The sequence below is a fragment of the Trichomycterus rosablanca genome, chromosome 3 (genome assembly GCF_030014385.1).
Source record: "Trichomycterus rosablanca isolate fTriRos1 chromosome 3, fTriRos1.hap1, whole genome shotgun sequence".
Lineage (NCBI taxonomy): Eukaryota > Metazoa > Chordata > Actinopteri > Siluriformes > Trichomycteridae > Trichomycterus > Trichomycterus rosablanca.
In genome coordinates, this window is record NC_085990.1 from 20,021,819 (window position 1) to 20,049,756 (window position 27,938).

The window sequence follows — 27,938 nt, forward strand, 5'->3', positions numbered from 1 at the left end:
TCGACTGTACTTTACATGAATTAGAGATTATTATTTGGTCAACTGACGTGAAAACCAATTTATTGATGGACAGAAATATCATAATACTAAGTTCATTAAATAACGGTAGAAAAGTTTGAATTCTAATTAGCACACATTTTGCCTTTATATATGGAACAGAATAGTAAGAAATTCCCTTTGAGTAATGTTTTGATGTTAAAATAGTTAACATATTAACAAGAGTTTAGTCTATCTTGAAATGGACCCACCTTATCTAAAGTTTGTCTCATGATTAATTGCTCTCTGAGTTATGAGGGAGTATGAGGCTTCTAGAGTAAGAATGCTTGAATGTGTCCAATGCAGAAGTCTTTTGCATGATGTAGCCTATCGTATACTCTCCTACCCAACCTTGCATCCAGAACTTTGAGTTGTCAGTGACGTGCAACACAGCGTGTAATACAACATAGTTTAGCAAGCAAGGACATCACATTTTATGATTATGTTCAGCCTTCAGATGTCCTTGTTTTTTTTTTTTTCCTCTTTCCTTATCTGGAGTGGCGTAAAAAATCAAGGAAAAGAAACAAGTAGATGACACTATTGAAATGGGATGCCCTATAATCATTATATATTGTTATTTGTGTATTTATATATAATATATAAAATTATAATTTGTTTGGAGGAACTCCGACTATCCTTAACCTTATGAAACACCTTTAGGATAAACTAGAAAAATGCTTTTTTTTTTTTAAATAATGAGAGTAAATTTCTTTAAACATGTAGAAAAAGCCTTCATACATTAGTGGAGACTGGTATGGCAGTATGGCAGCCGAAGCAACTCCTTGTAAACACGCATGTTTTGGAATAAAATGCCCATAAGTTCATGAACTAATGTCCACATACTTTTGGACATACACTGACACTTTTTTTTAGCTGATTTTACCCTTCCAACCTCCCCGTTTAGGTTGTCAATATTCTATTATCTTTTGTTAAGCCTTATTTACATTCTTGTGGTGATTGTTGTTAGTTATTTTTTACTTTAAAGTCACTAAGCTTTCTCAAGTTTTAATACTGTATTCATAAAAACAGCCAAACATAGTGAATTTGGCAGTAATGTAGAACAGTAACATTGTTGATAACAAACTTGGTAACAAACTAAACATCAGGGATGTCCCGATCACGTTAATGCAGTTCACTACCACGCTCGGTTACATAACTAAGCCAATCGGAGTGCTTGATACTGAGATGTCGTTCAGTCTTGTAACACGTAAACTCGTAAAAGCTGTATGTTATGGTCCTGAAGTTTTCATACTCGGATTAAAAGTTATTGTTTTGTAAACCAGAGTGATCCTTGACACACACCATATAAATAGTAAAATTCTACAGTAATGAACGCAGCTCTGCTACTACCGCCTCGTGAAACGCTCGCATTGCAGACATTACACTTCGCTGTTGGACTTGTTTCACTTTCCAATTTAAAGTATTTCCACACAGCGGACATGCTGATGTAAAACGAAGGATCGGGATTAGGATCGGCATTAGTAAAGCTGATACCGATCAGTTAAAAAATGCCTTGATCAGCCCCGATTCCGATCTTTGAGATCGGATCGGGACATCCCTACTAAACATGCTTACCAAAGAATGGAGTATTCCAAAGCTCTTACTGACATTTACGTAGTTAATTTATAATTAGCAGAGCATGATGCAAAATATCCACTTTATTTTTCTAGTGTTAATAACTCATAAATAAATAACTACACACAGATCCACATAACATGCAGTCAGACTTTCTTCTTTCTTCCACTCATCATCTCAATTTTGCCTTGTCCTGAACACCTATATCACACCAATCAGCTGCATGTTCTCCCTCACCACATCCATAAACCTCCTCTTTGGCCCTTCTCCTCCTGCCTGGCAGCTCCATCCTTAGCACCCTTCTCCTAATATAACTCTCAGCTCTTCTCTCATTTGTAATTTAAATGTGTTACGCTGCTTTTACATAAATGTTTTGTTCTTAGTTTACTGTGAGGCTGGGCGCATAGTGGCATTCACCGTGGCGGTTAAGCATTTCACATGATGCATAGCAAAACCTCCTACTGGCTGTGCTACAGAGCAGTACGTATTATGTAGAATTGGCAATGTTGACTGACGGTATTTACAGTTTATTCAGATGCATTAAATCTTCTATGGCTGTGAAGAGCTACAAACCCACAACAACCGATTCCAGAATTTGTAAATGTGTGATTGCTATTTAAATTCAAATCAACTTTCATTATTTTACAGCTTACTAGTTGCCATGCTGTTAGTTACAGTATCATGGTCCTATTTAAACTGTGAAGTAAATTGTTTTGGTTTGACTCATTGGTTGTACAGAAAGATCAGCAGCAATCTTAATCAGAAGGTTCATTAGATTGAACTTTGAAGTGCAACGACAAACTGTAAAAATTCAGTGTCAAAATGTGGATTTGGGGTGGTGCAGTGGCACGGCAAGCAACTTTGCCTCACTCCTTAGGAAGCAGAACACTTCTGTGCAGACAACATCAAAGATTTCTTCGAAAAGACCAGGGAAAATACAAAATTGCCTAACACACGTCAAACTAGAACACCTTTTATAATAAAAGAAACAATGGGAGTACAAAGCCACACCCTGCCCTCTAAAAACTTTTTTAACTTTATATGAAACAAAAACTTGACATGCCACATATATAGCTGTAATCGTGCTGACGTGGCAATAAATCCCAGCAACCAACCAACAACCTTAGGAAGCAGTGGTACAGCAATCACAAGGCAGTTTTGCCTCACCTTGTGAGTGTAGCTTAATGTTTTACTTGTTGCTGAATAATATGATTGCATAAAAAGGTTTCTTTTGGGGTTGCAACTGTGCTCTGTGTTTTTAAACATATCTGGTGCATGCACACTGAGGGTGGGTAGAGATGAGTTCTAATTCAGCAGTTGCATTAGAGCTTGTAGTTTCCTTACTTCAAATTAAGAGTCAGCTGTTGCATGAATTCATTTAAATGACTCTTAACAGACAGCAATAATTGAACAATGCATAATCGGTTAATCATGAACGACAGATGGAACTTTTCTTTGTGTTTGTCATGTCATGGCTCAATATCTTACATTTAGGGGACTGGTTTGAGGGTTTGTGAGGAATTTGCTTAAAGACTTTTGGCAAAACATTGGCAACTTGGCTGTGGTAGTCCAGTGCCTTACCTTTCAGCAAGACTATGCCAGGCCTCATTCTTTACATGCTACAACAGTGTAGACATAGAATAAGTGTGTTTGACTGGCCTGTATGTAGTCTAGATACACTATATTGCCAAAAGTATTCGCTCGTCTGCCTTCACACGCATATGAACTTGAGTGACATCCCATTCTTAATCCATAGGGTTTAATATGATGTCGGCCCATTCTTTGCAGCTATAACGGGTTCAACTCCTCTGGGAAGGCTTTTGTGTTTATGGGAATTTTTGACCATTCTTCCAGAAGCGCATTTGTGAGATCAGACACTGATGTTGGACTAAAAGGCCTGGCTTGCAGTCTCCACTCTAAGTCATCCCAAAGGTGTTCTATTGGGTTGAGGTCAGGACTCAAGTCAGGACAGGACAGGCCAGTCAAGTTCTTCCACAATAAACTCGCTCATCCATGTCTTTATGGACCTTGCTTTGTGCACTGGTGCGCAGTCATGTTGGAACAGGAAGGAGCCATCCCCAAACTGTTCCCACGAAGTTGTGAGCATGAAATTGTACAAAATCTCTTGGTATGCTGAAGCATTAAGAGTTCCTTTCACTGGAACTAAGGGGCCGAGCCCAACTCCTGACAAACAACCCCACACCATAATCCCCCCTCCACCAAACTTTACACTTGGCACAATGTAGTCAGACAAGTACCGTTCTCTTGGCAACTGCCAAACCCAGACTGGTCTATCAGATTGCCAGGCTGGAGAAGCATGATTCATCACTCCAGAGAACACGTCTCCACTGCTCTAGAGTCCAGTGGCGGCGTGCTTTACACCCCTGCATCCGACACTTTGCATTGCGCTTGGTGATGTAAGGCTTGGATACAGCTGCTCGGCCATGGAAACCCATTCCATGAAGCTCTACACGCTGTTCTTGAGCTAATCTGAAGGCCACATGAAGTTTGGAGGTCTGTAGCGATTGACTCGTTGTTGGCGACCTCTGCGCACTATGCGCCTCAGCATCCGCTGACCCCGCTCTGTCATTTTACGTGGCCTACCACTTCGTGGCTGAGTTCCTGTTGTTCCCAATCGCTTCCAATTTGTTATAATACCACTGACAGTTGACTGTCGATTATTTAGTAGCGAGGAAATTTCATGACTGGACTTGTTACACAGGTGGCATCCTATCATGGTACCACGCTGGAATTCACTGAGCTCCTGAGAGCGATCCATTCTTTCACAAATGTTTGTAGAAACAGTCTGCATGCCTAGGTGCTTGGTTTTATACACCTGTGTCCATGGAAGTGATTGGAACACCTGAATTCAATTATTTGGATGGGTGAGTGAACACGTTTGGCAATATAGTATATGTCCCCTATTGGCTGGTTCTTCTCAAGGTTTTTTCCTGTAATTTTAAGGGAGTTTTTCCTTGCCTCTGTCACCCTTGTCTTGCTCAACAGGTGTTTTTGGTGTGTCGGTCCTGGGATCTGTAAAGTTGCTTTGAGACAATGTCTATTGTAAAAAGACCTATACAAATAAATTTGACTTGACTATTGAAAATGTATGGTGCAGCATGAAAGAGAATCAGACGATGACAGAGACTGTTGAGAGGCAAAAGTCTTGTGACAAGCAAATCAAAAAAATTAAGTCAGTTCCTTTTCATTCTTATCTCCTTCTCTTCTTACAAAGTACAACAGAAATGAGTTACTTTTTATAAAGGATAAATACACAACTTTTCCATTCAACTACCACTCGACGCTGTTGGAATTGCTATTCTACCAGTAAAGTGAAACAGAAATGGGGAAAGTGAGCTGGATTCCATGCAAGGCTAAAAGCTAATCCTTACAGACCGGCATTTCCAAGTTTGTTCTTCGCCAACTTCAGGTCTCATCAAAAATGGATGAGATTCGAGCAAAATAACTCCTTGATGTGTTATGGTCATCACAGAGACCTGGACTGAATTGCTGTGTTCCAGACACTGCTATTGAACCAGCTGGCTACTCTGTTTACAGAGCGGATAGGATAAGAGACTCTGGGGAAAGTAGAGAAGGAGGGACTGTGTGTTTGTCCGTAATAACTGGTATACACCCACGGTTATCAGCAATACGTACTGCTATCGAATTGTGGATTTTTAGCGGAAGGTGCCAGTCGTTCTTTCTACAGAGGGACTTAACAATAACAATAACACTGCAGTGTACATTCCCTCACAAGCTAATACTAAGTAAGCATTAAAAAAGCTATATGACTACATTAATAGCCAGCTAACTGCGCACCTGGATGGTGTGATTCATTGTAGCAGTGGAATTACACAGATAAAACATCAGCCATGTCTACATTTCACAAAAATCTTAGGAAGGTTTAAAGCCTCTCCATCTGAACACCTAGGACAGTCGGATCATATAATCTGATCCCAGCTTACAGACCAAGGATCTGCAGAACAAAACCAGCTATCAGGACAGTACAAATGATGGCACCAACTGGGACTTGTTTGCAGAGGAGACAGACCTGAAGGAATACACTGCTTTAGTTATAGATTACATAGACTTCTGCATATGTTAACACTGATTATCTCTTCATCACGGCACCTGTTAGTGGGTGGGGGATATATTAGGCAGCAAGTTAACATTTTATCCTCAAAGTTGATGTGTTAGAAGCAGGAAAAATAGGCAAGCATAAGGATTTGAGTGAGTTTGACAAGGGCCAAATTGTGATGGCTAGACGACTGGGTCAGAGCATCTCCAAAACTGCAGCTCTTGTGGGGTGTTCCTGGTCCGCAGTATTCAGTATCTATCAAAATTGGTCAAAGGCTGGAACAGTGGCAAACCGGCAACAGGGTCATGGGTGGCCAAAGCTCATTGATGCATGTGGGGAGCGAAGGCTGGCCTGTGTTTTGGGTCCTCAAACAGACGAGCTACTGTAGCTCAAATTGCTGAAGAAGTTAATGCTGGTTCTGATAGAAAGGCGTCAGAATACACAGTGCATCATAGTTTGTTGCGTATGGGGCTGCATAGCCGCAGACCAGCCAGGATTCCCATGCTGACCCCTGTCCACCGCCGAAAGCTCCAACAATGGGCATGTGAGCATTGGAACTGGACCACAGAGCAATGGAAGATGGTGGCCTGGTCTGATGAATCACGTTTTCTTTAACATCACGTGGATGGCCGAGAGGAATGATTTGAGAAGCACAACGACGAGTTTGGGGTGTTGTCTTGGCCTCCAAATTCCTCAGTTCTCAATCCAGTCGATCTGTGGGATGTGCTGGACAAACAAAGTCAGATTCATGGAGGCCCCACCTCGCAACCTCGCCAGATACCACAGCACACCTTCAGGGGTCTAGTGGAGTCCATGCCTCGATGGGTCAGGGCTGTTTTGGCAGCACAAGGGGGACCAACACAATATTAGGAAGGTGGTCATACTGTTATGCCTGATTGTTGTAATTAGCAAGGTGAAGATACTACTCATGGTGTGTGATGCAGCATTCAGGTTGTGTGACCGACAAGCCTACAGTAAAGCACAGATAGACACTGGGGAAGCAAAACAGCTTATTATAGATCATTTCAAAAACAACCCACACAGCATGTGGACTGGCGTGTAGGCACTGGCAGAATACAACGCCAATGTCCTGCCTAATGACGGCACCACACTGCTAGATGTTCTAAACCAGATCCTGCTTTTGCGCTCAGCATGTGTCTCTTCTCATCTCACCACACACAGCCCACCTGCTGGAGGACCAACACTCAATCTCGAGCACCACCAAGTGAGAACCACCTTGAGGAAAGTCGATCTAAGTAAAGCGGCAGGTCCAGATGAAGTCCTCCACCGGGTGCTGAAAGCATGTGCTGACCAGCTTCCAGTTTACTAACACATTCAACCTCTCGATACAACAAGCTGCTGTCCCAACCTGTCTGAATTCCTCCTGCATCACCCAAATACCCAAGAAATCAGCTTCAGCATGCTTGAATGACTATCGTCCAGTAATGCTTTCAGAAGCTTGAGGTTTCATATATCATCTTCCTACCTGACCTGGATAAGCTTGGCCTACCAGCCAAATTGCTTCACAGAGGATGCAGTCACAACCGAACTCCACACTGCACTGACACACATAGAAGAATCTGACAGTTATAAGAGCATGTAATTTGTGACTGAAGCTCTGCATTTAACACAATCATCCCCCACAAACCGGTCAGTAAACTGGTGAACCTGGGCCTTTGATGTGCCCACAGGTCATAGACTTCTTCATAGGATGTCTACAAGAAGTCAGAATTGGTAGCCACTCTTCCTTTACCCTCATCCTAAATGCAGGAACTCTGCAGAGTTGTGTGCTAAGCCCTATACTTTTTACACTCTTCCAACATGACACCACCCACATTCACAGGTCCAACACAAATTTTTAAAATGCTGACTACGCCACAGTAGTTGATTGGATTTCTGACAATGAGATGGCCTACAGATAGAAACAACCTGGTTTTAACAACTGTAAGACAAAGAAGAACAAAGGAGATAGCATAAGGCTTCCCCCTCAGGGAAATGAACTTGTTACAGTAGTACAAGGTAGAATGAAAAAGAACAGAGAAGAAAAACAAGGAAAAAACTTGTGCTTATTTACACACTTTTTTTATAGAAAGTGGTTATCGTAGACTCTTGATAGCTGCTGGATTTAAGGACCTGCAGTAGTGCTCCTTCTTACACAGAGGGTGGAGGAGTCTGGTGCTGACCTCGTGCAGTCAATGTGAGGTGTTTTCCAGGATGGATAAAAGACTGGCAGTCCTCCATTCTCACACCTCCTCAGATTCGAGAGGACAGACCAGAACAGAGCCCACTTTCCTGACCAGCTTGTTTAGTTTTTCTCTCTCTCTCTCTGAGATTTCACCTCCCCAATACACCATTGTGTAGAAGATGGCTGATGCTTCCACAGTGTCATAGAAAGATTTTAACAGTGGCCGGCACACCCCAAAGGACCTCATTCTGCTCAGTAGATGAAGACAACCTTGGTCTTTTCTGCACAGGATATCCAAGTTGCTATACCAGTACAGTTTGTGGTTAAGGTGAACCCCCAGCTATTTATGCTCTCTCACCATCTCACTGTCCATTCCCTGGAGGTGGTATAATTCAACGTTTTTTGGTTGTCGATTACCAACTTCTTTGCCTTGCTGGTGTTAATGTGAAGCTTATTTAGTTCACAACAGGCAGAGTCCTTGATGATCCTCCTATATTTCTTACAGTTCATCAGATACACATACAATGCTGGCTGTATCATTTGAGAACTTTTGGAGGTAGTGTATAGTGAAAAAAGGAAAAGAGAGAGAGCACTTTCCTTTGTGGTGCCCCTGTATTGCAGACAACCACATTAGACGCACAGTACTGAATCCTCATACTGAGATTACCTTACAGAGAGACCAATCATCCATACAGTAAGGGGGTAGTCAACTCCAGTGCCTTCCAGCTTCTTCTCAAGCAGTGATGGCTGTAACGTGTTTAATGAACTAGAACTAGAAAGTCAAAGAACATTACTCTTGCATTGCTCTTAACGGGTGTCAAGGTGCGAGACGGATTTGTGCAGCAGTTGGGTGCCTGCATCCTCTACACCAATGACAGTAACATAGGCTCATCAGATGTGAGGTTAATGCCACCGGTCTGAAGTTGTCCAGCTCCCTGGAGGCTTAGGGACCAGAATCACACACAGTTTTCCACAGGGCTGGCACTCTTTTCAGACTCTGGTTCAGATTGAGGATGTACAGAACCACCCCAATGAGCTTGTCTGCACACTCCTTGATCAGCCTAAAGTTGTCTGGGATCAGTCTAAAATCTGGACCTGTGTCCTTTCTCACGTTGTTCTTCCTGATTTTCTTCCTCACATTCTCGGCTGTGATAAAGATACGTGAGGGGGAGTGGGGGAATCTTAGAGTGGTAGACAAGGGAGGGGTTACTTAAAAACCGATGTAGCTTATTAGCCCACTTCTGGTCTCCACATACTGATCAATTACTGCTGCTGCTCTGTTTTAAGATGTTTTAAGACCCTGTAGGTGTCTTTGCATTTTTTTTTCCTCTTGAGTTCTTTTTGGGCCCTCTTTAGCTCATCCTTATCCTTTGATCTTAAAGCCCTTTTTGTTAAGGAGTCACCCAGGGCTTGATATTAGTGAAGCAGTGTACAGTTCATGTAGTCCGTACCACAGTGTGTCAGGCTGCCATTGTCCTCCTAATGTGGTCTGCGTAGCACCTCCCAGTCTGTGATCTCTAGTCCTTTGATGCCTCATTGGCCTCCACAGACGAATTTCTCACAAATCTTGTGGATGGGGGCTGTCTTTTAACCATGGTGGTGTAGACAGACAGGCAGGTAGTACACTTTGTGATTAGTGAGGTACACATGTTGTGATCAGATGGACTAAGTGGGGGGATGACTAAGGAGCTGTATGCATTCTTTGTGTTTACATACAGTGGATTCAGTGTTTAATTGTCCCTTGTATGGCATTTAACATACTGAGTGAAAGTGGGGAGAGTGGAAGACAGGGAAGCATGAGGTCTCCAGAGATAAAGAGGAGGGACTGTGGGTTTGCAGCTGTCATACTATGGTGTGTAAGAGCTCGCATGCTGCTGCAGCAATGGCAGAGGGGGGATGTACAGTTATCACACAAAAATGTGAGAACACCATCTATCATTTACAAACCTTGCTATTTCCCCTCTCTTCTTCTTACCACTCTCCATTGCTCTTCTATCTGCTTTAACGAGCTTAAAGCCATCCACCATCTTTAGCGAGTCTGGAGTAAGTTAATTCAGCCAAGTCTCTGTAAAGCACATAAGGCTACATTCCCAGATCAGCACTGTTAGCTCCTCCATCTTATTTGGAAATGATCTCACATTGTCCATAATAGACAGGAGGCAAGATTTCCATATGGTGCCTAATGGCTCTGCATCTCCTCCTCGTTCTCCTTATTTCTGCAGGGATCACTGGTCTGTCCAGGTGTAAACAATAGATCCATGGCTGAATAGGCTGGCTGATGTGATGGCAAGGATTGCAAAAATAAATCAAAAGCAGACCGGTAACCTTGCTGGTTTCACGTCCATGGTTGGACAGCTTAGAGTGAAAGGGTAAGGATGTGAGAAATAAGACAGGGGTTATACACAGTCACATTATTATGACTACTTTCTACTTTCAACGGCGGCAGCGCATAGCTCATGAAGGAAGTCATGTTTCGTGAGCTGGCTTGGTGGGTATATAAGTTGTGTGATAGGCTGTCTGCACATATATCCCTCGTTGCTCTCATGGGTAAAATTGTCTTCCCAGTGGCAGATGGGATCTTCCAGCAAGACAATGCTACATGTCCTGTGGCTAGAGATATCCGACATTGGTTGGTAAAGCATGATCAAGACTTCCAAGTACTACCCTGGCCTCCTAATTTCCCAGACTTTAACTCAATTGAGCATCTGTGGGACCACCACGAACTTCGTGTTCGCTCTATGGATCCTCCCCCACGCACCCTCCAGCAGCTGTGGGGTAAATGGCTCCAGATACCTGTGACAACCTACCAACCCGTCTAGCTGCTGTCCATGCTGCTCTTGACGGTTACTCTGGATATTAGCTGGTGGTCATACTAATGTGATTCGACTGTGTACAAAAATGACAAAGAACAGACTGCCGCTCATGCAGTGCTAGAAGGAGACAGATAGACCACCTCCCCCTCCACATTAATGGAGAAGAAGTGGAAAGGGTGAAAAGTCTAAGGTTTCTTGGAGTACAACAGCTAACGTGGATGCCTAACACCTCACACCTGATTAAAAAGGCCCAGCAAAGACTCGTCTTCCACAGGATCCTGAAAAAGGTCCAGCTGCCTCAGGAACTATCAGTGAATTTTTACAGAAGCACTATAGAAAACATCCTGACTAACAGCATCGTGTGGTGAGAGCAGCTCCAGGCATTATTGGTGTGGAGCTCCTAGACTAACACTTTGTATGCTTATTGACTGTAGAAGAAGGCCAGCAGCATCATTTAAAAATGCCACACACCCCGGTCACACAGTTTTAACTGCTACCTTCAGGCAAACGGTATAGGACAACAAGATCATGCATGAACAGGCTGAGGAACAGCTTTTTTCCTAGAGCATTGCCCGCCATCGCACCCCTCCCTATCCAGACAAAGAGCTTACTGCTGAAAAGGACTGTGAGCATGTACACACGCACACCAAAGGATTATACCGCATCTGCTCACTTCTTTAGTACTGCTATGACTGACATCAGAAGAAGGAAATAAGACTCCCAAAGCAAAGCTCAATTGTCACGGCAAAAGCTCAAGCAATATTCCTAGCAATAGAGTACACAGAATCAGTGAAACAATAAGGGATACTTACATGGGGAAACACATGGCAACATGGCAGTGTTATGCCTTGGGCAATGTTCTGCTGGGAAACCTTGGGTCCTGCCATCCATGTGGATATTACTTTGACACGTACCACCTGCCTGAGCATTGTTGCAGACCGTGAACACCCCTTTATGGAAACAGTATTCCTTGATGGCTGTGGCCACTTTCAGCAGGATAATGCACCCTGCCACAAAGCAAAAATGGTTCAGGAATGGTTTGAGGAGCACAACAACAAGTTTGAGGTGTTGACTTGGCCTCCAAATTCCCCAGATCTCAATCCAATCGAGCATCTGTGGGATGTGCTGGACAAACAAGTCCGATCCATGGAGGCCCCACCTCACAACTTACAGGAGTTAAAGGATCTGCTACTAACATCTTGGTGCCAGATACCACAGATAGTGGAGTCCATGCCTCGACAGGTCAGGGCTGTTTTGGCAGCAAAAGGGGGACCAACACAATATTTGGCAGGTGGTCATAATGTTATGTATATGCACAGACTCAAAATTCTGAGTACAGGCACTCAAAGCTCTAGAAACCAACCACCCAACGATCACAGAATTTCTACAGAATGCAAACCGCCTCAACAGAAGTATAACATCTTATGTTGGATACCAGGACACTGTGGGCTCCTGGGCAATAGGAGAGCAAATCAGGCAGCAAAAAAGCCACATGCATACCACAAGCAAAGTATCAGATCCCACCAATGGAAATCAAACCTATAGGTCAAGGATGAATGGCAAACCTAATTGAAGGCACACCAGAATAATAAACTATACAAGTGAATACCATCATTAGGGAAAAATGCCCGTCTACCGCAGGGAGCAGACAGGGTATACTAGATGGCGTATCGGATACAACAGAATAACACTGAGGTGTTTAATGTGTGTTTGTCGAAGTTGGGAAATAAAGTGTGCTGCCTTAGAAGCTGTAGGGTTGATAGCAGTGTAGATGGGGGTGTGTACTTTAAGAATTGTTGACCGAAGGGGATCTAACGTATAGGTTGTGTAATTGTCAGATTTGAGACCACCTCTTCAGAGGAGAAGTGGTGATGTAGTTGGCAAGAAAGCTTGGGGCTGTAAATCAGCAGAAAGAATGTTAGGAGGAGAAAGGATTGTTCTTTTAGAGAGAAGAGTTACAAAATCAACGTCATCGGCAGTAAGGGAGAAGTTAAGTAAATACAAGATGACCTGAATCTGGCATGGATTTGTCGTGGACTTCTCTAGCTTTGCTTTGTGAAAGGGTGTCTTTGCAGCAGTCACATCAGATAAGTTTAGAGTTCATTTACTTTCTTACTAGTATTTCTTTTTTTCTTGCTGTGCTCTTTGTTCAACACCCACGAAGCAGAGTGAGAAGGTAGTTCTGGGTCGAGAAAGAGAGGGCAGAGAGAAGTAACTGCTGATGTATGTGAAGAGAAAAGTGTTAATAGTAGTGTTGTAGGAGAGTAAAAAAAAAAAAGTCATTTTTTGACTGCAACATTTATAAGGCTTTGAGTTGTTCTAGGACCTTGGTGAAAGAAATGAAACAAGCTTGGCGTGACGTTAAACCCTCTTTCTGGATTTCTGGCCAAATTGACCATCTGGGAAATACACTATATTGCCAAAAGTATTCACTCACCCATCCAAATCAATCAATTCAGGTGTTCCAATCACTTCCATAGCCCCATGTGTATAAAAACAATCACCAAGCGCAATGCAAAGCGTCGGATGCAGTGGTGTAAAGCATGCCGCCACTGGACTCTAGAGCAGTGGAGACGTGTCCTTTGGAGTGACAAATCACGCTTCTCCGTCTGGCAATCGATGGATGTGTGGGTTTGGCGGTTGCCAGGTGAACGGTACTTGTCTGACTGCATTGTGCCAAGTGTAAAGTTTGGTGGAGTGGGGATTATGGTGTGGGGTTGTTTTTCAGGAGTTGGGCTCGGCCCCTTAGTTCCGGTGAAAGGAACTCTTAATGCTTCAGTATACCAAGGGATTTTCGACAATTTCATGCTCCCAGTTTTGTGGGAACAGTTTGCGGATGGCCCCTTCCTGTTCCAACATGACTGCGCACCAGTGCACAAAGCAAGGTCCATAAAGACATGGATGAGTGAGTTTGGTGTCGAAGAACTTGACTGGCCTGCACTGAGTCCTGACCTCAACCCGATAGAACACCTTAGGGGTGAATTAGAGCGGAGACTGCGAGCCAGGCCTTCTCGTCCAACATAAGTGTCTGACCTCACAAATACGCTTCTGGAAGAATGGTCAAAAATTCCCATAAACACACTCCTAAACCTTGTGGAAAGCCTTCCCAGAAGAGTTGAAGCTGTTATAGCTGCAAAGGGTGGCCCGACATCGTATTAAACCCTATGGATTAAGAATGGGATGTCACTCAAGTTCATGTGTGTGTGAAGGCAGATGAGCAAATACTTTTGGCAATATAGTGTAAGGGTCTTGGTCACGGAGGCAAGAAAGAACTCAAGGGCCACTCTAAAATAACTCAGGACGTTCTGTGCAAGTATAGGAAAACCCGGTGCCTCTGAAGATGACCATCTCTGCAGCCTTGCAGCATATGACGGAGTACTTGGGTTTTGGTAAATCACATGTAAATGACTTGAGCATCATGAGAGAAAAGATTATCTGGCCTAATAGGTGAAATCATAAACACCATGAAGGACAACAGACACTGTACAACACTAGTCTAATACCATCACTACACTGAAATTAGGTAATACCTACTGAAGAAGCCTACCTTAACTAAGAGCAGAGTTGTATACAAATGGAAGACCACAGCACTGATAGCTAAGCTGTCAACACAATCCATTTATACTGAACTTAGCCCCACCCACAACTGACACCTTGGGATCAAAAACTAGTTCTAACAGTAGTTCTAATACAGCAAGAGGCCTAACTTTTAGAACTTTGTCATATATACATATACAGTTGTACAGTACAATAAAATTCTTTCTTTGCATATCCCAGCTTGGATGGAAGCTGGGGTCAGAGCGCAGGGTCAGCCATCGTATGGCGCCCCTGGAGCAGACAGGGTTATGGGCCTTGCTCACGGACCCAACAGAGGCTGCATAGTAGAGCCTGGATTTGAACCACCCATCCTCCGGTTGATAGCCCAAAGCTCTACCCACTAGGCTACCACTTTCCCTTTAGTTACAAGTTACAAAGATAGGTTCTAGCACAGGTTAAGGTTAAGGGATAAATGCTTGCTGCCAAATAATGAAACATTCTCGAAGCAAACTTTCTCCATAATGCGTACAAATTCACTGTGGTAACAGTTCACATATCAACACAATGACCTGAAGCCTAGAGACAAAAAACACTGGAGTGGCTTCAGTCCAACCAGTTGACCTTTATTCCATTTTTCGAATATTCACTTACCATGCCTGCATATGTTACCATTGTGCACTTTTTGTCTGGGTTCCCCTTCTGCTGCCAAAACAGCTCTGACCTGTCAAGGCACAAGCTCCACAATACCTCTGAAGTTGTCCTGTAGCATTTGGCACCAAGACATTCACCGCATATTAATTTGGTTTGGGACTCCATTGATTATTCTTGTTTGACCAGCATATTCAACAGATGCTTATCCGGGGAATTTGGAGGCCAGTTCATTACTCAGATCTCTCATGTTCTGGAAAAATCCTGAACAGTTGCAGGGTGTTGCAGTGAAGTGTTGAAGCGTGCATTAATAGGAATACTGCTGCTATGAAGAGGTCTGCAACAGTGTTTCTGTTGCATCTGCCGAGTTGCTGTTTTTACTCCACAAGACCTGCCATGTTGGAGAACCATTGACCCATTCGTCTTGCCATCACAAATCCTGTCGAGCTCTATCGGATTTTTTCAGCCACAGCGGATCTGGTCCACATACCAGACATGGCACAGTTCTTACACCTGATGCCCTTCCTCACACAGCCGTTCTATTTTTATCCAGGCTTGGCACTGGCATTAAGACACTCTGACTGACATTATTCCAATGGCTAGGTTTTTTCAGCTATCCCACCCTTGCCCCTCCCACCTTCCCAGCATTAGCTAATCATGTCTGTGCAGATGCCAGATCATCTGATGGCACTGCTAAGATTCGATCCTCGAATCTCAGTGGTAGTGGGCTAGCATAATTGACTGATGCACCACCTGATCATCCAAGCTCAATCTAATTGAATGCTAGGTGTATATGAACTGCAGTGTTCAGGTCTCACCACAGAAGTTTGATGGGTTTTAAGTCTGGGCTTTGTCTGCGGCATTCATAGACTTGTGGGACCACTCCTGTATATCTTGCTGTTATCTTTTCATGCCATTTAGAAAAGTCTTAGGTGGTCTGTCAAACGCTCTTCACTCAACAGTGGCCATTCTTGCCAAGATATTTGGTAGTGACCAACAGGTTCTCCAATCTCTGTCATCACATTTTCTCAAAAAATCATGTGTTAGTATATTAACACAAAGAGCATGGTTTATGGACAAATGACATTTGTTACTCAAACATCGGGATATTCCGCTTGCACACCAGCACCGAGTTTCTGAAATCCCTGGTTCGAAACTCAGTGTTGCCACCGGTTGGCTGGGAGCCATCTAGCGGGCATAATGCCTGCAGTAGATAGTAGTTGGTCACCGTATCTGCAGGGTGGGGGCCGGACTGTGGGTGGGTCTTCATACACTGTGTAAGGACCCTGACTGAGTGTGCTAAATCGGGTGGAAAATAAGTAAATGCTGATGTCATACATGTCAAGTTATGGGTCAAGAGCTCAAGTCGAAGCTTACATCGAACATGCAGCTATAGCCGAGCAATTAAGGTATTGGACTAGTAATCAGAAGGTCGCTGATTCAAGCCCCACCACTGCCAGGTTGCTGCTGTTGGGCCCTTGAGCAAGGTATTTAACCCTCAATTGCTCAGACTGTATACTGTCCCAGTACTGTAAGTCGCTTTGGATAAAATCCTCTGCTAAATGTCAAAAATGTAAACATCAAAATGGTTAAAAAAGGGATCCTGGGCCGCTCAGGTGGCGCAGCGGTAAAAACACACGCTGTTCACCAGAGCTGAGATCTCGAATACATTGTATCGAATCTCGGCTCTGCCTGCCGGCTGAGGCTGAGCGACCACATGAGCGACCACATGAGCATCGATTGGCCTGTCGTTCAGATAGGGGCGGGATTAAGCCGGATGGGGACTCTCTCTCAGACTAGTGCGATGCTGACCTCTGCTGGCTGATTGGTGGCGCCTGTACGGAGATGAGAAAGTCAAGTGTAGGTGATAAGATGTTTGATTGCTGTGCACGTGTCGAAGGGGGCGTGGAGCAGTCTCATCCTCCCCAATCAGGAGCAGGTACCAGCATTCATGAGAGGATGTTTGACGGGCAGAAATTCGATGCACTAAAGTGGGAGAAAAAGGGGAAGAAACAAAAGTGATCCTACATCATAGCAGTCTATAGAGCTTAGACAAAAATAAAATCATCCAGTGAGCGACCATTTTCCCAGCAGAAACCCTCTAAGAGCAGTTATGAGCGGGAAAAGGACCAGATAGCAAACTATGGTATGCTGTTCTAGTTCATCTGCCTCAAGGTTCGACTGATCACGTTTGTATATTATGGTCATTTGATTTGATGGGCGATTTCTCTCTGAACCCTCACCAACTAGGTGTTCCTGCCTTCAGAACTACCACTCCCTAGATCAGAGGTCACCAACCTTTTCGAGACCGAGAGATACTTCAAGGCTACTGAATAATATGAAGGGCTACTTGGTGATACAAACTTCCTGAATAACATAAAGTTGCACGGTTCACCTTTAATGTTGTTGTTGTTGTTGTTGTTGTTGTTGTTACTATCAATATTTATATATATGAAGAGACTGTCTGATCATATGTTAATGATTCCCCAGAATAATTATTAACAACGATTTACCATGGTAGGAAACATATATTTCAACATGTAACATTATTTATCTCTGTTAATCTAAATCTGTCAGAGCTATCACATCTTTAATATTTTTGTAAATATCTTTCTTGACAGTTTTGTATGAATGAGCACATATGTAGCATTTTGATCAAAATCACAATTTTTTTTACAAATGATCATCACACATTATGGATTTACTGATCTTTATTATATTTTAATATAAAATAAATATAAAAGGATTTTTTTTTTAAAACAAGCTTTGTAGGAGGTAAGGGACATTAATTTTGTATATAAAAAATAGTTTGGCATTAATTAATGAAATGATACAATATTTTAATAGATTTTATTATTTGCACGATAAAATTATTATAAAATAAATATAAAAATTAATTTAAAAACAAGATTTGTAGTAGGTGAGGAAGATTGATTGTATATAAAAATGCTAAAAAATTTCGTGAGATCTTTATAGATTTATTCATCTCGATTATAAATTTTTTACAAATTTTTTCATACTTTATTGATACTTTAAAATTAATGGAAAATAAATACAAACGTTATTTTTTTAAAAATATGGTTTGTAGTATTTTATGTGTTTGTATAAAAATAGTTTGACTGACCCATCAAATCATTACAAGACTTGAATGGATTTATTTGTGTGTAATAAGTGCAGAGTAAATGTCTCCTACGGTTTTCTGTTAGTTTGATGATGCTCCCTAACGCGTTAGCTGAAGTGGGAGCTTGATAAACGGTTGCATTATAACCTTTCTGTAAATAAATACATGTAATCTTAAAATTACCATCAAATAGTTTTTGTAGTATGTTGCCTACTTTCATCTGTGTAGGAAATGATAAATAAAGTAGGGGTTTGGTGTGTTGTCAACCATTTATATAGATCGGAATGGCGAATGTTAAACGAATGTTGCATATTAAACTTTACCGCAGTCAGATACTGTCCTGTTTATATTTATCACTACCTGCAACATTTTAGAACAAATCATGTTTATCATCAGTTATGTACGATTAAAAAAAAAAGCTGCGAAGTACAGAGAAGTTTTGGTGACACGTACTGAAGCGTCTCTCCACATTCCTCCCAATCATTGTGAAAATATTACGGTTTTTTTTCTTGTGTTTTTTTATTATTATTTTTTCATGGTAAAACCCGCATCTCGCTCCGCATCGCAGCTGCGCATGCGTAGCTCGCTTGTCTCAGCGTTACACGCACGTTTTAAAACTCCGCATTCAGACCAGATCAGAGCTAACATAAACATCAAACAGTTTTGTTTTTAAAATATTATATTCAGTTTTATCATTTTAAAATCTACATCAATGCAAGTGTTATTGATTCAAAAAGAACAGCAACACAAATATAATTTTTAGACAGAGCTCTATAGTCATTAGTGCTATTTTAGAACATGCCCTGCGGGCGACTCACGTGGTCCCGGCGGGCGACCAGGTGCCCGCGGGCACCGTGTTGGTGACCCCTGCCCTAGATAATTGTATATGTGTGTTGTCCTTTGTTGGATTGGTGCTCTGACCAGGTTGTATTGCTGCCTTGCGCCAAGTGATTGATAGAAATACATGAACTTTTTATTTTAGCCATGCTGAATTACTTTTAAACTGTTTAAAATGCTGCTAGATGTCTTGATGTATGGTGTTACATCAGCTATAAGGTTGGATTGTTTAACATGCCAAGACAAAGCGATTTCTATTGGCCATAATTCCACCCCCACTGTTTTTTTTTTCTTCTTTTCTATATTGCAGAATTAAACATTTTTATTATAAAATATTAAATTAAATTTTTCTTTTTCCCTTATGCAGTTTGTAAAACGGGTGGATTGCCACCTTCCCATCGATGTGCCATTGATATCCTTAAGTAAGTATTGTGTTCATTTGTCACTTCTTAGTGGTGTTAGTTTTAAATCGACTGGTATAGTTTTGCTAAAACCATGTACAATGTCTTTTAGAGGAGACTTGATTGAACTCGGTGAGGACTCGGAGCACACTACAATGGATCATATACAAGATGCATGTTATTATTCCAAGACTCCATTAGATTCAAATTCTCCAGGAGTTTTCCTGGAGTCTGACAGCCCTGAACATCTCACTGATTCTACTGATGAAGAGAACCATTTCAAGATTTCTGAAGAAAAATGCACAGCTGACTTGGCCTGTGAGAATTCGCTGGCTCTTTTTTTAGATGACACAAGCAATGAAGCACCAAGCCAAAATCAGATGATTCCAGGTACTTCTGAAAGTGATCAGTCATGTGATACAGATCTTAATGAAGCATCACGTGAGCCTGTGTTGTTAACTCAAACCAATTTTGAGGATTTTCTGGATGTAAGCAGATGCTCTGAAGCTGATTTTGAATGCATTTCTAACACCTCTGTGGATAAAAACTCTGATCAATGTTTGGAAAATCAAATGACAGAAAGTATTACAGACGACAATTCAGTTTTAAATGATGGTTCTCTCCTGGCTGGTAAACACAGCACCCTGGCAGATGAGGAGGAAACAACAGAGGAGCAGAATTCTGATACTGGGGCACCTATTACAACAGAGGTTAAGCAGCAAAGTGAAGATTTGGATGATATGTTAGACAGCACAGAAGGAGAAAGCAGATGCCCTTTGGAAGATAAAAGTCAAGTAGACGAGACAGAGTTTCTTATTCAGAACTCGGACTGCTGTACTGAAGAAACAAGCAAAAATCATGCTGAAACAGCACAGATCAGGTCTGTTTGTGATTTAAACAATAGAAAGAATACTACAGATAATACGAATAATGACATGAGTAATGGACATTTACAAACTAGCCACTTTAAAAATCTAAGTGACAGTTGTTCTGTACATCATGGTCTAGAAGATGAGTCCAAACACGACTTTAAAATGACTGCTCATGACAATGAACAGTGTGACAGCACCGGGAGTCATTTGGCTGCTAGCAATCAAGTGGTTGAACAAAGCAGTTTTCAATTCTTGCAGTCTTGTTTTGGCATAAATGATCTTGATAATCATGCAAATCAACATGGAACAGGTTCCCTAAACTGTAACGATCACACACAAGCTCCATTTCTTGTGGATGCTGCACTTAAACCCACAGACGATGATGCACAGATGATGCACGAACTAAGTACTTGCTCTAGTGCTGAGATGTCTCCAGACCACACGCAGCATAACGACTCTTTGGAAGGCGAAATTCTCCAGGACCCAGCAAGAATGTTATCATCCAAGATGTTAATGAAAAGACTTCAGCCCATTGTGCTTTTGCAGACAACTGATCAACGAGACAACTATGGAAACCAATACCACTGCTCTGTATGCCAGAATAGCACAGACAGTTTAGATGAACTTATGGAACATCACCACTACAAACACAACCAGCATGAAGTTCAGCATTGCCTTACCTGTAAATGTTATTTTCCAGATGGGATATCGGCAGCGCATCATCTGTGTAAGGATTTACAGCTACCCAACAGAGAATCAACAACTGATAAGTTAAGGAAACTGACTTTACAATACGACTGTCGCTACTGCCACAAATTATTCTTTAAAAAGGCCTACCACTATGATCATGAGCAAAGACATGTAGTTGTAACACAGCACAGATGTGGCTGCTGTGGCTTATACTTTTCAGCTGCTAACAGGTTGATTACTCACAAACGCAGAAAGTGCAAACCTCTGCTACTGGAACCAAATGAACAGCCAATAGAAAGTTCAGAAATAGACCTCAAGAAGGTAGACACGCCAGCCTGCAAAACCGGGCTTCAGGATTGTTTTGTGAAACTTGTGGACATTAACAAGCCGGACCAGTCTCCTCCCAAAATAAAATGTCCCATATGCAAAAAAAGCTTCAACCTCAGAGCGAAAATGAAAAGACACCTGAAATCACACAAAGATGTGAAACCCTTAAAGTGTCACAAATGTAAGAAGCTGTTCAAATATTCTTGGAATCTTAACAGACATAAAAGGGAATGTCTTCAAAACTACCAGCAAATCTATCCGACTCTAACTAAACTTCCTGGTAAATATTCATGCCCCATCTGTTCGCGTGTATTTAAGTACACCTATAATGTAACCCGGCATCTGCGTCAACAGTGTTTGAAGGAATATGCACATCTGGGCAAAGGAAGAGTTGGAAAAAGATATAAATGCCCTTTGTGTAATGAAACGTTTTCTGCAGCTGGTAATCGACTTCGACACTTCAGAAACACTTGCCTTCAGAAAAATAGTCTCTGGGAGCTGTTAAATCAAGCAAAAAAAGGCAAAGAAGAGGCAGAAGAAAGCAAGGAAAAACAAGTATCTCCAGTTTCAAGCCAGAAATGCTCAAATATGAGCAGTTTAACATGCAAGTTTTGTGGAAAATGTTTTACTTCAAGTTCAGCATTGAAAAAACATCTACAATGGCATAAGGGAAATAGACCTTTTCAGTGCTTGACCTGTGGAAAGGCCTTCAAAAAGCGAAAGCACTTAGTAGCTCACAAAAATGTTCATGGTCGACGTATACAGTGTTCCGTCTGTAAGAAAATTCTGCCCACTATTGAGGATCTGTTAAAACACAGACAGGCCCACATAAAAAAGGGCTTGCTTCAATGCCCTGATTGTCCATTGCAGTTTCAGTTTCCAGCGTACTTTCTTCGACATATTAAAACCCATAGGACGAAAAGCATGCAGAAGTCAGATAAGACTGCAGATGAACAGGTAACGAACGTTAACAATAAAGCAAGTGTCCACAAAAGCACCTTGTCTAATCACCAGGCTACAGATCAAGAGACAAAGAAGAGAAACGAGCACTTTTGCAAAGTATGCCAAAAGGTGTTTGTTGATTCCAAAACATTGAGTAAGCACTGTTTAACTCACCTGCCAAAATACTCCGATTCCTCTTGTCCATTTTGTAAGCATAGTTTCTCCAGTCGAATTTCACTCATTCGCCACATTCGTCTTCACACTGGTGAAAAACCTTTCCCATGCCAGAAGTGTGGGTTGCATTTTCGCAGAAAAGAAGCCCTAAAACGTCATCAAAATAAATGTGAGGGACGAGAAGAAGAGCAGCCTATATCTCCACCAGTGACAGTGAGTGACAGTGATACGCTTAAGAAACGCAAATTCAAGAAAAGTTTTGAGTGCTCATATTGCCCACATGTATTTCGCTCTTCTGGAAACTTAAAATTGCATGAAAAGGCTCACAGTGTAAACAACCTTGTACCATGTTCAGTGTGTGAACGGTATTACAAGAAAACCAAGATTTATGAACATAGGAAGATTTGCAAGGTTAAGGAATCCTGCCATGTAAATGCACCGAGCAGTGAAAAAATAAACGATTCGGTTGTCCGAAAAGAACCATCCAAAAAAGTCAAAGAACCTAAAAGAAGTGTCAGGGATGGGTTTAGGGAGCAGTGCCCACATTGCTTTAAACGTTTCCAGTTTAAATGTTATTTACTGAGACACCTTCGTAGTCACTTGAATAAAAAACAATCACAACCCGTAAATGAATCTGATGAAAAAGTCACAATGTCACAAAATGCTGAGGACTTGAAGTGCAATTTTTGCACAAAAACGTTTACAAAACTCACGAATCTGAGGCGTCACATTCTGAAACACACTGAAGTCAAGCCATACTCTTGTAAGGAATGTGACAGTAGTTTTTCTCAACATGATCGCTTAATATGCCACCAAGCACACTGTAAAGGCAAGAGGCAGCAACTTGAGGTGAGGGTTGAAAAAATCACTCTTGACCACGCTGGCACAGACTTTCAAGATGAGATGCAGTCATCTAGTGATGTCCTTCAATGTGATACTTGCCTGAAGAAATTTACATCCCACAGCAATTTAAAGAGGCACATTGCCATGCAACATTCTGCTTTCAAACCATTCTTATGTGCAAGATGTGGCAAAATGTTTAGCTCTAAGACTACACTGAGAAGACACAATCGCACTGTAAACTGCAAGATATCCTCAGGAGAAAGCATAGAACCAGTCCAAACGCCAAGCACACCAAACGCGCCAAACGCTTCAGTGGAGTCATACAGAGAAATCCCTCAACTCATTCCACCATTAGCAGGACATTACTCAAGTAAATTGAAGTATAAATGTGAGTACTGCCCCCGACACTTCAAAATGCAATCGCAACTAAAGATGCATACCCGTCTTCATACTGGGGAAAAGCCATATGCATGCACCAGCTGTGGTGAGCGCTTCATTAGAAATGACTATCTTCAACGGCACTTGCTTAAAGGCTGTCAAACAGGGAAACGGGCAAAAGTGCTCTGTGACCGGTGCGGTGTATTGTATACCAGAGAAGCTCTACGTGTCCATCAAGCAAACTGTGTCATCAGCCAGTCAGCTGGTAACCCCCAAAATATTACCAGTACCAGCAGCTCTTCAAAGATCAAGGCATTTTCCTGTGTCTTCTGTAATAGCCAATTTTTGTTGTTTTCACAGCTACAGCAGCATATCTTGACAAAGCACAGATCTAAAGAGCGACAGCTGTCAAATAACATTGATAATCAGCAGGTGTCTAGCTCTTTGCCCACCAAACAGGAAGCTGTAAATGAAGGGTATGAGCCAGCTAAGAGCATGCCCAGCTGCCATCAGATGCCTACTCCTAATGGACTCAAGAATGCAATTAGTAAAAGCGAGAGACCATTTGAGTGCCTGCAGTGCCACATTAATTTTATTACTAAAAGTGGGCTGATTATACATATGCGCACTCATACATCAGCTTACCCACTATCCTGCAAAAAATGCAACAAAGGATTTTGGAAGAAAACTGTACTGCAGAAACATACCAAAAGGTGTAAGGGCGTAGATGTTATAGGAAAGGAACCTGATAAAGTCATTTTATTTAAGAAGGGCACCAACACCACAGGAACTGGAGTACTGCAGACAGAGTTTTCATGTACGGGTCAAAGTAAAGGAGAAAGCGACAAAGACGATGTCATTCATAAGTATCAATGTTCAGAGTGCGATCAAAGTTTTACCGATGGTCTCCGGCTTATAAGTCATCTGGAAGCCCATGGACGTGAAGACCAGCAGCAGAAAGCAGGCAAAAAACACCGTTGCCAACTGTGTGGTCAGTCCTACGATCAAGCAGGGTTGCTACACAGACATTTGAAAAGCAAGCATCAAGAGATTGTTACGAATACCTGTCCTGAATGCTCCAAAAGCTTTCGCAGTCCTTCTGAATTGGACGTTCACAGATCTTTACATGACCCTAATCGGCCATTTGTTTGTGAAGTATGCGAGTTAAGGTTCTGGACTGCTAGATCTTTAAAGATCCACCACAGGCATGTTCACCCGGGCAGTGAACCTCTGAAAATAGTAGAGCCTTCTCAGGCTACTAATAGTGCATCTTCTAAAGTGTTTACCTGCATTCCTTGTAATAAAGTCTACACAGTCAGAAAGTCATATATGAAGCACTGCCTAATTAAACACAAAAGGTGTTCGGAAAGTGTGAGTGATGTTCAAAGTGCTAGCGTAGATCAAACATTGGACAAAAATGAATCTGATGGAAATGATGCAGATGATGCAAGTGATAATGACTCGGACTCTGCTCCCTATTTTCCCTGTCATGTCTGTGGTAAAACATTCCCAACATCAGAAAGTCTCGAGGATCATCAAAAATGCCATCTTGGGGAAAAACCATACGAATGTGAGGAATGTGGGAAATGCTTTTTCCATCTTGCGAACCTGCAGCAACATCAGCGCAGCCACAAATCCGAGTTTCAGTGTCAGATGTGTGGAAGAGGTTTTGTTACACTCTTTGCCCTGCGCAAACATAAGCATAGTCACGTGCGTAAGCATCCCCATCAATGCACCAAATGTAATTTAGGCTTCGCGAAAGCCAATCAGCTGGCGGAGCACATGACCACTCATCGTGAGGAAAATTTTCCATGTGATCTTTGCGACCAAACCTTTTCCTGCAAATTGAGCAGAGCGGAGCACCGGAAGAACCACACACAGATGGAGGAGGAGCTCCCTCCTTTAATTCCAGCGACACAGCAGACTTCCACTCCACCTCTCTCAAAGGCAACTTCAGTAAGACATGCCAGGCATCACTGTGAAGTTTGTCATGTACAGTTTACAGATTCGGAGCAGCTCTCGGAGCACGGCTGTGATCCAGCAAAAGAGCGCCCATACTCGTGTGCCGAATGTAACAAGCATTTCTTACATGGGTCTCACCTTAAAAAACATCAACTGACTCATCAGTTATCTGGAACGCGCTCCTTTCAGTGTAATACTTGCCACTTGAGCTTCAGCCATCGCAGTCACTTCTTGACGCATTTACAAACGCATGGGCATAAAGTATCTCCTGAATCTCAGACGGGAAATAAAGTGAAGCTGTTGAACACCAATGATGTGAACCAAGACAAAATTTACAAATGCCCAATTTGCCCTGAGAGTTTCTCACAAGCTTTAGAATTAGCGAATCACCTTTCTGTCCACTCCCACATGTGCAATGTTTGCAACAAGACATTCCCAACTAATCAGCAGCTTGAGGAACATGAACAGTCACATCTGTCTGCAGCTACTCAGTACGAGTGCACAGAATGTGGAAAGAACTTCCTTGGAAGTGATGCCTTTCGCCAACATCATTGTTCCAACAGGAAACGCACTTTTTCTGAGGAAAACCTTTCAAGTTCATCCCTGTCACCCCCTCAAAAAAAGCGATCTTTAGAAACATCTATAGTAATCAGTAATGATGAAGAAGAGGAGGTTGATGTAGGTGAAGACTTTTATAACTGCCCAACCTGCGACAAACGGTTCTCTTCCACTTACAGTTTGCAGAAGCACCAAAAGCTGCATGAAGATGACCGCCCTTTCAAATGTCTTGTCTGCGGAAAAGGCTTTGCCAAAAAGAGGTACCTCAAACAGCATCAGCAAATACACATCGAGAGACCATATCGATGTGATCTATGTTCAGAGTCTTTCAAAACCGAATCATCTTTTTTGTCCCACCAAAAAACGCACGATGCAACTCGTAAACACCACTGCACAATGTGTACAAAATCATACCGTTCACCCTATGATCTCGCCAGACATCAACAGAAACACCACGAGCTGGAAAATGACAGCGTAGAAACTGGTGACCACAGATGTGAAATGTGCTACAAATCGTTTACCCAGCTTTCTCAGCTGCAGAAGCACCAGGAAACTCACGTCGGACAGATCGTCTACGAATGCACGGAGTGTGACAAAGCCTTCGCTTTTCTGAATCTTTTAGAGCAACATCAGCAAACTCACACAGGTTCTGTGGATTCTGTGCAGTTCCAGGCACAATACAACACGTTTTTTTAAAGCCCTGTATTTCCTGCAATGCAGGAGATTCTAAGTCATTAAATTTTTGAACACAGGTTGTACAGATGGACCTGTTTTGGTTTCGTACATGTATTATATGCTCTTTTCTGGGTTTCTCTAACGTGTTGATGTAAAGCAGTTGACTGCAATTCAGATAATGTCTCCTTAGAATCTGTAGATAGATAATGTAAATTGTTATATTGTAAAGCTAAAACTTTAGCATGTGCAGCAAAATTTGCACCACATTTTTTTTTGTTTTTGGTTCATAACTTGCAGATTTGCATTAGCATATTTTAGTTCTTTTATGTAATGACAAATGGTTTTACTTGTCAGTAATATGATTGCTATGTAAAGTTTAACATTTTGTAAATACCTGTAAAATTGTGAAACCTTTTTTTTTAGTTTGTTGATTTTGTTCTCAACTCTTAGCTTTGTTTTGAGAGGTTCAGGGTTGGCTATCAAGCACTTCATTATTTGGTGTAGGTAACGCCAGTTAGCTACATCTGTAATAAATAACTTGTTTAGAGGGGAACAGTATTATCTGTATGTTCTGTACATATTTTTTCATACTTGTACAATAAACCTCCATTTAACAGTTATTTGTGGTCTGTGTTTACATTTTTCTATATTGACTGAATATTTGTATGTTGGAAAACGATGTAAAATTGGGTAGTTGTGTAATCGCTAATGAAGCTACATTTTAAATTCTCTATTTTAATCTACTTTGGGCTGGTTGTTACATGCTACTGATCTAGTTTACCAACATTGGCAAAATAGAGTAGTCTTGCCACGCAGGTGGCACAGCGGTAAAATACGCTAGCACACCAGAGATGGGATTTCAAATACAGTGGTGTTAAAAAAAATAGCAGTGCAACACCATTAACCTGATAAATCACTGTTTTTAGTAGAAGTGATATTTCTACAAAAAAAATTACTTGAAAGTGTAGTAGAGTATTGAAAACAAAACAAACCCAACAATTAGGACATGCATGCCGCTCATTCTGAGTAATCGAAGCATTGATCGAAAGGGGGTTGTTCAAAATAATAGCAGTGAGGAGTTCAATTGGTGAAGTCATTCATTCTGCAGAAGAATGGGTGTCAATTTTGGCACTTATTTAATGTACAGTGGTGTTCAAAAAAAATAGCAGTCCAACACCATTAACTTGATAAATCACTGTTTTTAGTAGAAATGCTATTTCTACATAGCAAAAAATTTACTTGAAAGTGTAGTAGAGTATTGAAAACAAAACGAACCCAACAATTAG

The 27,938-nt window shown here is 41.8% G+C and overlaps 1 protein-coding gene and 1 long non-coding RNA gene across 2 annotated transcripts in view; both read left to right on the forward strand.

The window, feature by feature from the left end:
- The window catches only part of LOC134310368 (uncharacterized), a 49,788-nt gene that overhangs the window by 19,300 nt on the left and 2,550 nt on the right, over positions 1 to 27,938 (forward strand). Inside the window, exon 3 of the long non-coding RNA XR_010011293.1 lies at positions 19,198 to 19,252. This is a non-coding gene — a long non-coding RNA (uncharacterized LOC134310368). The remainder of the gene's footprint in view (positions 1 to 19,197; positions 19,253 to 27,938) is intronic.
- Positions 20,424 to 27,272, forward strand: znf1035 (zinc finger protein 1035). Its single transcript, XM_062991006.1, has one exon. It carries the CDS (start codon positions 20,494 to 20,496, stop codon positions 26,671 to 26,673), a length of 6,180 nt encoding a protein of 2,059 aa, XP_062847076.1. The 5' UTR covers positions 20,424 to 20,493; the 3' UTR covers positions 26,674 to 27,272.

Bases quoted from the DNA above. Each gene is read 5' to 3' on its own strand.
- znf1035 (XM_062991006.1), top strand. From the start codon at position 20,494: ATGATGCACGAACTAAGTACTTGCTCTAGTGCTGAGATGTCTCCAGAC.